Source organism: Mus musculus, chromosome 1 (genome assembly GCF_000001635.26).
Source record: "Mus musculus strain C57BL/6J chromosome 1, GRCm38.p6 C57BL/6J".
NCBI lineage: Eukaryota > Metazoa > Chordata > Mammalia > Rodentia > Muridae > Mus > Mus musculus.
The window spans coordinates 82,442,715-82,455,059 of NC_000067.6; the positions used below are offsets into that span (position 1 = coordinate 82,442,715).

Below are 12,345 nucleotides of genomic sequence, written 5' to 3' on the forward strand. Positions count from 1 at the left end.
TGTTATGTGTCTTTTTAACGTTGTAATAAAGATGACACCAAAACAGCTGGTTTTCTCTTCTTGGTATCCTATGGAGCACAGCGCCTTGTAAATGTCAGAACAATGGATAGGCAGTGTGTCATTTCCCTTGTTTGCCTTCTCTTTGCAGGAAATACCAGAAATGGTCCAATGCCATATGGGTTCCGGCTCCCACCAGAAGAAATGAGGAGACAGCGTCTTCACAGATTTGATGGCCAGTGATATGGCACCATGCAGGGGAAGTCCAGCTGTGCGATTGGAGCCCGTTCACTTAACTCCCCAAGCCCCTAATTGGTTTTAAACAAAAGAAGAGCACAGGGTTACTGTTGCAGGTCACTCTTGTCTGCCATGAACAAGTACTCCATGGCCCCTGTGTGCCCAGATGCACAAGCCCAGCTGACATGTCCCAGGAAGCCCACAGCCTTCCCAGAGTGGCCTGTCTAGCCCCGTGATCGCTCCTAAACCAAAGGTCACCTCTTCAGATGGGACCAATTTCCACTTTTCTCCTTCCCTCCAGACTCAGTGGCTTATCCACACTGCGGTAAAGCCTGGGCCCTTAATAGGAAGTGGGTTCTTTATCTCACCAGGTGAGTGGATCAGCCCTCACTCTGCCTGGCATGCCAGGTTCTTGGCTTAGCAGGAGGGGCAGTGCTACCCCTGGTCCTCCCACCATGTTTCCATGGTGATGCGGGAAGAGGATGTGGCTACCTTCCCAGGGCGTTCCGTTCTCTTTCACGCAGGCTCCTCCGGGTGCTCAGGCTACCAAGTCTGCCTGATGTTCACATCTCCTGCCTTATTCCACATGTAGAATGTCTAACAGGAGGGGAATAAGAAAGATCTAAGGTAGGAAAAGAACCCAACTCACTCATTAGATATCATGTGGCACCAGCAATTTGGGTTCAGAGCCACCCCCTCCAGGAGTGGGCGACTTAACTGCTCCACAGAGCGGCAACAGGTGCCACACACACACAGAGCAAAGCCAACGTGTTGACTGGGGTTCTCACAGGGAATCCCCCTTGCAGCAAGTATTTTTTTTTCCTTCATGAAAGTGCCTTCTCATTGGCTACTCTGGCTGTAGTTGGTCATAAACAAGTGTGTGAAAAATGCCCCAGGGAAGTGCTGTGTCCGAGTCACTTAAGGCATTTCTGTTTCTTGTGTTCTGAGAATAAAAAGGCAAAGACAGGATGTTGCCACCTCCTCAGAGTCAGGGAGGATTTAGATCAAAGGGAGTTAGGAGCAACAAATGGTGTTCCTCCGACTCTTATGCACCCTCCCTGCATAGTTTCCAATGAGAATGGGTGTAGACAGGCTTTCCTATGCACAACGCACACACCTAGGATGGAATACTAAGTGGCGATACCCATCAGCTCTGGGGGACAGGCACATAGGACCTGACTTTCTTTGTTTACAGTTTTATATTCTATTTTTTTAAAGCGTGTGTGCAAGTGTCTGCTGCTTTCAGAAGATTACTTTATACAATGAATCAAGAAACATGTAGTCAGTAAAACAAACCCTAAGCTAAGTACTCTTTGTCCATTAAGAAAAATCATAGACTGGGCATGGTGGCACACATTTCTAATCCCAGCACTCAGGATTCAGAGGAAGGAGGATCTATGAGTTCAAAGCCAGCCTGGTCTACATATGGAGTTCTAAGCCAGCCAGAACACACACACACCCTTATACACCAAAACCCTGTCTCAAAAAAGAGGGAGGAAGAGTGGGGGGGGGAGAAGGAAGATGATGAAGGAAGGAAAGAAATCACAGTATTTAAATAAAGGTACAACTGCTCATTTTTAAAAGGCACTGGTGCCCAAGGCCAACATTTCAAGGCTATTAACATCTCAGTTTCTGCTGTATGCATTTGACACATCTGGTGCATGCCATCTGTGTAGCTCCATGCCCACTTGTTAATATGGACCCACCTGGAATGTCTGTAACCCGTGCATATGAATGGACTAAGCAAATCCATGGAGTCTAAGCATTCAGACAATGGTGCCTGAGCACCTTAGTTTAATTTGTAATTGGTGGAAAGCCACACCTAGTTGATATTATAAATTATGCCCATGAGCCTGGTACCTCCAAACACATTTAAATTATAATGGTCAAGGTAAATTATCCCTGGCTCTCAGGCTGCACATTTGCCTTCCATACCACAATGAGAAACAACCTTTTCTCTACTTGACACCTTTTGATAACACCTGGGAATTCTACCCTAACACTCTTATGTCACTATTCTTATTTGTGCATACCTGCACCAAGTCATGTCTGTGGTTCTGAGTGACCCTAGACCACGGCCTGTTACTGACCTTCAACCTTCCCAGTCTCCCTCCCTCCACACTCAAAAGGCTCAGTAACTGTTATTTTCCCACCAAAGTTATTATTCACTTGTTATTAGAATTCTGCTAGCTTGTACATGTAGCTTTAATGTAGTAACAGTACCTGGTTGCTTTGTTTGACTTGATGGTCAAAGACACTGAAAATCCCAATTTTGGATGGTGTAGTTATAAAATGCACTTTTTCTTTATTTATGGAGTGGGATGTCACCAAATGTTTATTACAGATGTGGGAAAAGTCATTTTAGGGATAAGTGAAAACCACATGTCTTCCAGAATAAAGATGGTCTGGAAATGATAATCAGTGTGTTGCTCGAGTCATGGGCTTGCCTATAGCCAGTGCTTAGTGTTTTCTGGGTCTGGAATTCTTTTTTTGTTTGTTTGTTTGCTATCACATTTTTGTTTTGTGTTTGCCCCATCCACCATAAGGAATGCTCAAAGTTATGTCAACAAACTGGAAGTGCTCTGAAAAAGAGTAGCAGAAGCGAATTGCTTCCAACAGGGAGTAAGCACCAAGAGCTGATTTTTAGACTTGGTTCTTTACCAGCAATCTTCCAACTGTCCTTTATTTCCAGTTCCCCCAGTTTGGTGCGGTCAGTCAGCCTCACAGATCTCTTCATTCAGCACCTCCCTGGCTCTCAAGAGGAAGGACCAGGTAAAACTGCGTCCTCTTGACGACTTTCCAGGCGTTGCCTGTGATTTGCAAAGTTGTTCATGAGAATGTCTGCTGCTGAGGCTGGAAGGAAGCCGTAAATGACTAGGCTTAGTAGTATCTGACCAGGGGAGTTGGCTGTGGAGTGACAGAGGTGACCCCAGCACATAGTCGACCTCTCTTAGGAGTCGGTGTTCAGGAAAGAAATGCATCAATTACTCGTAAGTATATCGTTCTATTCCTTCCCGTGGGTCACTGCAGAAATTTTCGAACCTAATTCTCACTGCCCCAACTTTTTTTTTTTTTGTCAGTATTTTAGAATCATAAACTCTAAGCTTGGAAGGACCTTGAAGTCTTTCGATTCATTGCTTTGTTCAATACTTAAAATACCTCTTCATTCAACTCCAACCACTGTTGCCAGTTGGGCTTCCAGAACCCATTTTAGAAATACCACTCATCATCCCGGATATCTTTTATTGTTTGTGTGTTGACAAATGGGAAAGGTCAGAGCCATTAACCTCAACCACTGGGCTTCCAGCCACCCTGGACCTCATCCCATTTATTCTTAACAGCCCTCGCACACCGGTCTCACCATCCAGGCTGTGAGTGCCTGGATGCTAGGGTCCTTTCAGTGTTGTGTAAGGAGCAGCATCTCCTCTCCTTCAGCCCTCTCTGTCCTCATGCCATCCTTTCCGGAGACAACCTTTCGGAGAGACCACGGCTCCCATCACAGACCTGCTGTTTTGGTTGGGTCTATGTCTCTTGGTATCCACGTGTGACTTGGAGATACTTGGTTGTGCCATGAGAGCACATTTTCCTTTCCAGGGCAGGAGCTGTGGCTGTAATCCTCTTGTCTGACCTCACTGGGCCTTCAGCAGTACTTTGAAATCTCTGAACCAGTAAATACTTAAGGGATGAAGTGGAAAGAACCTCATTCAAATCATGATGGGTAGTAAGGCAAACTGCTTCTCAAATGCATGAATGTGACCGTGCATTGCAATCATGTGTGTGTGTGTGTGTGTGTGTGTGTGTGTGTGTGTGTGTGTGTGTGTGTGTGTGTGTACAGGTGCCCAGAGAGACCAGAAGAGGGCATTTGATCCCCATGAGACTAGTGAGCTGCTCAACATGGATAATGTAAAACAAAAACAAATTCCAGTTTGGTTCATCTGTAAGTGAGCAGCCGGTGTCCTTGCCCCTTCTCCAGCCTCCAGTATCATCCCTTTATTTTTCAAGGCAAGGTCTCTCACCAAACCAGACACTCTGATGAGCATAGACTATCTAGCCAGAGTTCAGGGATCCACCTGTATTAGGATTAAGACATACAGGACTGCTCCAAGCTTGATCATACACAGGTGTTGGGGACCCAAACTAAGATCATCATTCCTGTGCCATAGGCACTTACCCATGCCTTACAGTACACACTTGCAGTTTGGATACGAAACGATCCTTGTGTTCATTGTCCCCCACTTCAGGCTGATGGGTGCAGGCTTGTGTTGCTGCTGAGAAGTGATGGGAATTTTCAGAGGTAGACCCTAGTTGGAGTAAGCCAGTCCAGGCATGTGCTTGGGGGCTGTATGCCTCAGCCAGGCTTGGTCTCTCTGGGTCTGTTTCTTATCCACCAGGAGGTGAGCCATCTCTGCTACCTCTCCCACTGTATGAGACTTCAGTTTATCCGTGTCCAGATACACTATAGTTTTATGTTTCTCTCAGGCATCCATCATAGCAATGAAAAGCTCATAGCACAGGGAGGCTACAAGTAACACTGACTTCATTATATAGCTCTACAGTCACCCTTCACACCCTGCAAATAACCTTGCAAGTAGGCAATCTCTTCTTGCTTAACTAACATAACAACTAAGGCCAATGGGAGGCTGAGACCCATACAGCCCAAGGCCTGTGGTTGATGCATCCCTCTTGCCCAAGGCCTGGTTTCATTTGCCCACCTAACACTAATAGAGAACTATGCTTCACAGATCCTGAGTCTTACTTTCCCCAGCCCTGACTGCCACCCCCCCCCCTTCTACAGATCATCTTGTTTTATCTCCTAAGCCAGTTCTAAGGGTAGACCACAGGGTAGATTTAAAGTAGGGAGTGGGGAGGTGCTTGGCTGATAGCTCTTTCATAAGTGTTTGCCATGAGGGTGAGTTAAATCTCCCAGAACCCACATTAAAGCAGCCACGCATGGTGGTTTATGTTTGTAATCCCAGCATCGAGGACAGAGACAAAGATGGGTTACCTGGAGCTCCCTAGCCAACAAGCTAGCCTACTTGGTGAATTTAGAGTCCCTGGAGAACCAGTCTCAAAAAAACAAGGTGGATGGTGTTAGGTTACAAACCTGACTGAGGTCCTATTTAACACACAGCCTCAGATGCTGGCAACCAGGCTCTCCCTGCATCTCTCAGTCCTTACCTATTATAGGGCCCTCCTACCTGCCATACCCCCTGCCCCAAACTTTCCAGCCCAAGAGGGCAGGGCTGCTCTTCCCTATATAATCCAACTGTTTTGGTTACCCACTATTTTTGTACCTTTGGGCTTCTTGGCTTCTGCACCTGGCTGCCCCTGCCCTCCTCTCCCTTGCCCTCCCCTTCTCCCACCATGACCCATCTCAGTCTGGCCATGTCTACCATGTCTCTCCCAGATGTCCCGGTCTCTGGCTATGGTCTCCCACATAATAATCTGTAATAAACTTTCTCCTCCACCATACCTTATAAGCAGTCATTTTCTTTCCTTTTATTTCTTTTTCATTCAAATGGCACCTGAGGAACAACCATTTAGAGTTGTTCCTACATACACGTAATACATACATACACACAACTTCATATAATGTGTCTGTACACAAGAACACATACACATGTAAGAGGAAACCAACTTTAGCTTAAAAGAAAATACATTCATCAACAACAATGGTCTTGGAAGCTGCCACGGAGATTTATATATAATCAGCCACATTGTACGTGACAATACAGCAAATATGTATGCTTTAGTAGTAGATTGGGCATCTTGGCAAAAGTGACGCAATAAAATTTTTTTACTTTAAAACCATGGTTTAGAGACATGGATGCAATTTAAATGGACATGCTTCACATTTTTTCCAACGAATCATTAAATATTTAAGCACCATAAAATTCAAGCATTTCACATGGGTGTGGCAGCCAGACAGCTTGGTTTAAAATGCACCTCGCAGAGTTCCTTGCAGATAACAGCAGTGACCATTGCAGAATGCTGAATCTTTTTAAACGTGGATTGCTAGTCCCCTGCAGACCTTACTCATAATGTCCCTGCAGGAGATTGGGATCCTTTCCGTGGGACAGTAACTTTGTGACTTGAAATAAAGCAGACGTTAGGACTGGCTATGTATAAGTCATTCTAATAAGCAATCTATATGCTGTGAAAACCAACACGTCATTTTGCTGTAGGGATTGGGGGGAGCAGGAGATAATTTTCATATTAAAACACCTTATTTTAAATAGAAGACGTGCCCATACTTATTGAACAGTGACTTCTATGCACTAGGTAGGTAATAATCCAACCTTAATTCTCAAAATGAGTGTTAATGTCCTACCTTATAAAAGAGGGAAATTTAACAGAACTCACCTAAGGCAACGCAGCTGAAAGGGGACACGGCTGGATTAAAATCTGGGTCCAACCCATTCACAAGTCATTTTTTCACTATTCTTGTAGCCAGAGAAGTGAGGAAGGGTCAATGCTTGTCGGTTGGCATTATGGTGATAATTGTATTAAGAGATTATGGGTGTGTAGCTGTTTAACTTTCTGCTATTCTGAAGTAAAGCAGGCTAATGCTGGTAACCGTTTTACAGTGTGATCCTATATGGCGAGTTGTACATCAGAGACTTAATAAATTGTTACTGAATGAAATAATCAAGCCAATCATAGCTCATTCATGTGCTACTAATGGGCTCCCAAACACCAGCAAAGCATGGTCCCTGCCCCATAGGGGCTTCAGTTTTTACCTACGGAATGAAAGAAGTGTCTGAGATATTAGAGAAGGAACAGAGAGGAGACAGCCCCCCCAATCTCTTTAGGAAGTTCATATACCTGCCACTAATCCACTGTGTTAGGACAAACCAGTGTGTCTATCAAACCAGTGGGTCCTAGGGAGGACGCTGATGGCACAAAAATGGAGCCAAAGACAAAGGTATGTGAGTGTCTGCAGAGCTGTGTGCAGCTCATGCTAACAAGAGGCACTCTCTGACAATAAACCTCAGTCCACAATGGACCTCTTACCCCATGTGAAGTCATCTTGGACTGCATAGGCAGTGTAGTCATTCAGGATTTTAAGCCAAAAGATAACAGTCGAACTTGGATGGAACTTAGAGGACGACTGGAATTCCAAACTGGAGACATCTCCTGTGAGAGGCTAGGTGGAAATCTGTGTGAGAGCAAGAAGCATGGAGAGGGGATAGCAACCCACACAAGCAGGGACGTGAGTTTCAGTCTGGGGAGCCAACCACATGAAGCTTGGATCCCTGGTGGCTTCTGCCGGAAGGAAACACCCCATCTATGCTCTAGTACGGAGCCCTAAAGTAATTCCCACTAGGGATCTAGCACATTCCAGCCAGTCAAGGGTGGGGGTCTTGAAAAGGACATTTAGATAAGACCAGCACAGTCATGGATTAGTATATATGCAAACCTTTGTTCGTGGTCCCCACTGAGTAAGGCTGTTCCAAAAACATTGATATACAGCCAGGTGGAAAGAGAAATGATAACTTTTTAAGATGACACGCTCTTCTGTCCCAAGAGTGCTTTTCCTATTGTTTTGCCTTCTGGACCATTTCTAAATACATCGGTAATCCTTGTGCTATTCACAGGAGGACCGTGGGGTCTATACTTTGAAGTGTTTCATGCTCACTATCTTGAGTAGCTAAATTGCTCTCTTAATTCAACTAGTCATAACTTTCTTGAAGCATGTTAATATTCTAGCAGCAAGGCTGAAGGGGGTTTAACATTGTTATGTAGCAAGGCACGTGTGTTCTAATAGTTCATATATTCCCAACCACCTCTTCCGGGAACATGTTCTCAGGCCAAGTTCAGGCCTGGTTTAGAATGATAAATGTAGAATCTGGAAACGTAAGAGTAATGTAAATAAAGGAGAAATGGACACTCAAAAAATATTTAACATGCACAGCATTGAACTTAGAATCAAATGGGTCAATAGAAAAACTTCTGTTACATCGAGAAAATATCTTATGTTAAAATAGAGATGTTTGGCCCTGGTTATATAGCAAGTTCCAGACCAAGCAGAGACAACGTCTTCAAAGCAAAACAAAAACCGTGTTTTTTTTTTTTTTTTTTTAAAGGCTGGGCTTCTAACACTTCTGGGACGCCAGGCAATTGCCAGGATATTGAAGCCAATGTGAGGTTGTGTAGCAAGTTTCAGGCCAACTTGAACTATAGACTGGGGTGCTATCTTAAAACATAATAAAATAAAATGTTATTTACCAGAAACTTATCTTAAAATGCCATCCCATAGACATCCTACAGAGATAAAAATGCTAAATGTATTCTGCATGAAGGAATTCATCATTGGCCAAATGATGGCAAGGCAAACACTCTTTAGAAGTATCATTATTTACTTTTGTTTCTATGTGTATGAGTATGTCTGTGGGTGGGCGTTTGCATGGGTACAGAAGGGCCCCTAGGAGCCAGAAAGGGGGACTGGAGTTCCTGGTGACTGGGAGCCAGTTCCTGGGTGCCAGGAACTGAATTCAGATCCTCCTCTGAAAAAGCAGTAAATGCTGTTAGCCCGAGTCGCCCCCCTGCCCCCCAGCCTCGGAAACCACATTTTAATTGAGTTTTTCTTTCAATTATTCTAAAGTGCACTGAAAAGTGAGCTCTGACATGAGTGTCTCTCTCAGTGGGGAAAAAATCCTTCCTTTCCATTAAAATGGCAATTTTACTTTGGCTGAGGAAGGTGAGTTTCAAAAAAAAATAAAAAATCTTTCCTAGCAAACCTTTCAATTTGTGGTTTGTAGGCATCCCCAACTTGATAGCAAGCAGACCTTTTGGTATGCAGAAAAGTCACTGCAAATTGACAGAGATCCTACCCGTGTACAGGAGCTGCTAAGTACCAGTGTCAAACAACTGTCTTGCCATGATGCTAATACAATATAAAGAATGTTTGAAAATTGGAGAGACAGATGCTCTCCAATTTAAAAAAAAAAAATCACAGGGACACAAAATTCAGATTGGCTATAGTCTTTGTTTCTGTTCAAGAGAGCCCCATGCTTTCCTGGTGGGGTGACCCTGACATAAACGAATCTTCTTACCTAAGTTTAATTAAGTCAGCCCTTAATTTTCTCCCAAGTGCATAATGATAGCCCTGTCACTTCCGGAGTGAGTCACCATTATCCATCTGGAGGAGGAGCCTCACAGTTTCTCCTGGGAAGGAAAGCCAGTGGCTTTGCATCAGGCTCTCCCTTGCCTGAGCAAGCCCCATGTGGCTTCAGTCCCATTAGCAGGAGGACATGCTGGCCCCCGACTGGGGAAAAGTGGTCTGTTTGCGAGTTCCCTGGGACGGGGGAGTCAATTTTTGTGAATCACTACCTTAATATTCATTAATAGCTTTTAGGCCCCTAATCCCTTATTGAATATATTTCTTCTATAATTGCTACTTTTCAAAGGGGTTGCCAAAGTAGGCATTTCCATTCTCTGTAAAATGCAGAAGAGAACATAATGTTTTATATTCATCTGTGAAGTGTTTATGCTAATCTCGAGGCTCTGGAATACAGGACTGCAGGCCTTCCTGCATAATGACCCATTTCTGCTTTGAAATGATCTGCTAATGCTGGCAGTGTAGAAAGGTTGGTTTTCTTTTTCTTCCTCCTTTTTAAAAACCTCTTTGGGCCATGGTCTCACAATTATTTAAAGTGCCTGGCTTAAAAAAAAAAAAAGATTATAGAGGGAATCATTTTGAAACACTGAAAAATCTCTACTTCATCGCTTCCTTTGTTGGCCTATTTATATTTTTTTTCCTATAAAATCTAGCCAGAAGCCCAATAGATTACAGAATAATTGACTTCAGTTGTTTGAGACTCTATCGACCAATGAATGAAGTTTATAATCTGGTCTTTGTCATCCGCTTGCTTTTTTGGGAATTAACACATGTTCAAATAAAGTCTGTTCTCTATAATCTCAATAAAAGGAGAAGGGGGAGCAACTCCACATGTACAGTGTTTGCTTGATCCATAGAGGAGGAGGAGGAGGAGGAGGAGGAGGAGGAGGAGGAGGAGGAGGAGGAGGAGGAGGAGAGGCCGGGAATAACCACGCTGAGAACAAGGCATGGCAGAAGTCTGGAGAGAGCACCACTGAATTTGCTGGAATAGTTGAGGAAGTTTGTCTTCCACTGGATGTCTGCCTTGATGCGGGTTGGCATGTTGGCATGTTTTGAATTCTTTAGCTGTGCTTCATGCAAACCTGGCACCTGCTGATTTTCCGGCGCTGGGCCTGAACTTCTTTCAAGGTGTCTGGTGACGGGCCAGAGGCAAACTGCAGGTCTGGGTTCACGGTGGTCAGCCAGAAGCTGTACTCGTTTGCAAAAAAGTGACAGGTTCCCTGTCGGCCCTGGCATTCAACGAACGGTGCAGCTCTGAAGTCCTCTAGGCAGCTGCCAGGTGACATCAGTGCCTGCCCACCTCCTTGGTCCCCAGCTCCAGTGTGCTACCCAGACAAGGAATAAAGAATTAGAGCTCAGGTACTCAAGACCACCAGGACAGAACCAGCGGCATGCCCAGGTCTGGCTCTACTCTAAAATCCCTCCTTAAGTCACTCCATAAAGAACAATTTACAATCTGCTGAACAGCAGTAGGAAGTGTGTCGTGTGTGTGTGCCAAATGGAGCCAATTTCACTGATGGCTGAAATAAATCCATCTTCTACCAGACTTACCAATAGAATAATTGATGAGAAAAGATAAAAGCAATAATGATGGCCCTAAATCTCACCAGTCCATAGTCTGCAGTAGCTTGCATGGCCTCATAGCTTCTGGTTTCTACCCAGTACTACTATCTAGACAGGAATAAGATTCAAGGGCAGGAGACTCACCATCAGAAATGAGTACCCAATCCAGAGACTCCTCCATGTCCGTGGACACGGTGGGATGGATTGGTCCTGACTGTGGACCGCCACGGCCTGTGCTGGGGCCTCACACACCGCACAGCGGCTGATGTAAGAGCGGATCTCTTCCTCTGAGAGTGGCATCATAGGAAGAGGAGCCGCACTGGACAGCCAGTAGGACCTGTCATTTCTCTGGGCGTAGTGGCACACTTGGTGGATGTTGCAGTAGGCAAAGGGCAGAGTGCTAAACACAGGAAGACAAGAGCCTGCCAAACCTTGGAGAGAAGAAGATACACAGTATATGAGCAGCTAGTTGAATGCAAGCAGCCACATGTGGCATTTTACAGACGCCCATGGAGACCCATGCCTGAGCTGACTGCCGCTTTGGCCACCTCCCTGATCTGTGGACCAGCCTCCATCATTCTTTCCTCTCCCTGGAGCCCAACAACCCACCAAGGGCTAGCGATGAGCACAGATACATTTGTCTTCTCAGTACAAATGAGCAAACAGATGGTCACAGATGAGACAGAGAATCCCTGTGGATGAGAGGTGAGGGTTGCCCAAAACTCCCATAAGGGTGACTAGACTTTATTCTAAACTGGGATACCAAAGATGAAAATGATGGAACCAGGTTTGGAGATGGTGGTGACCATTCAAAGAGGATGCTAAGATGGAGAGAGCCAGAGAACACAGAGCATCAGCTTAGAGCTCAGTGGTGGCTTGTGGGAGCCAGGGAGAGCGCATATGTGTGACTTCATCTCTTGGTATCTGGAGAGAATTCAGACCACAGGATGTGGGCTTCGGCAGTCTTGTCAAGGGGCTTTGATTTTACCTAGGGGAGTTCTATAGAACTTTTAGATAGGTGTTCCAGCCCAACCAGGGCAAGGAAAGTACCTGATATTAGGAGGAGAAAGAAAGCAGGTTCAAGATAAATAGTTCTTCCTCTCTCCACCCACCCCCACCCCATCCTGAAGGAATCTAGGAATCCAAGCCAGGTAGTGTGGTGGCAGTACCAAGCAGAAAACAAAGATGGGTGTCTGAATATCTGTCAGTCATCGGGCTGCCACATCGTCATCCTCTTACTAGCTAGGGACCAGCCTGGTGAAGGCAGTGAGACCCACCTAACTGTCAACTGACCCATTGACTGACACACTCCCTGTATCCACCATCCCTGTCACTGTCATTATATGCCTTGACATCAAGTCCTGCAGCTTACAAATCTGCTGTTGAAAGATGGGAAGGAACACAGAGGGATGGTGCTTAGTCTAGTG

At 45.1% G+C, this 12,345-nt stretch overlaps 2 protein-coding genes across 5 annotated transcripts in view; one reads left to right on the top strand and one right to left on the bottom strand.

Moving 5' to 3' along the window:
- Rhbdd1 (rhomboid domain containing 1) overlaps nt 1-2,652 on the top strand; it is a 128,910-nt gene extending 126,258 nt beyond the window's left edge. For all 3 annotated transcript variants that reach the window (XM_006496574.4, NM_029777.3, NM_001122685.1), the window contains exon 7: nt 149-2,652. In XM_006496574.4, coding sequence (XP_006496637.1) covers nt 149-240 — 92 coding nt within the window. In that variant the 3' untranslated portion in view covers nt 241-2,652. The remainder of the gene's footprint in view (nt 1-148) is intronic.
- Nucleotides 2,653-5,704: 3,052 nt separating this feature from the next.
- Col4a4 (collagen, type IV, alpha 4) overlaps nt 5,705-12,345 on the bottom strand; it is a 138,616-nt gene continuing 131,975 nt past the window's right edge. The window contains exons 43-44 of one of the 2 annotated variants that reach the window (XM_011238652.1): nt 11,063-11,349; nt 5,705-10,680 (exon numbers count right to left, since the gene is read on the bottom strand). In XM_011238652.1, the coding sequence (XP_011236954.1) occupies nt 10,417-10,680; nt 11,063-11,349 (551 nt within the window). In that variant the 3' untranslated portion in view covers nt 5,705-10,416. The remainder of the gene's footprint in view (nt 10,681-11,062; nt 11,350-12,345) is intronic. The other variant, NM_007735.2, reaches the window with a different exon arrangement.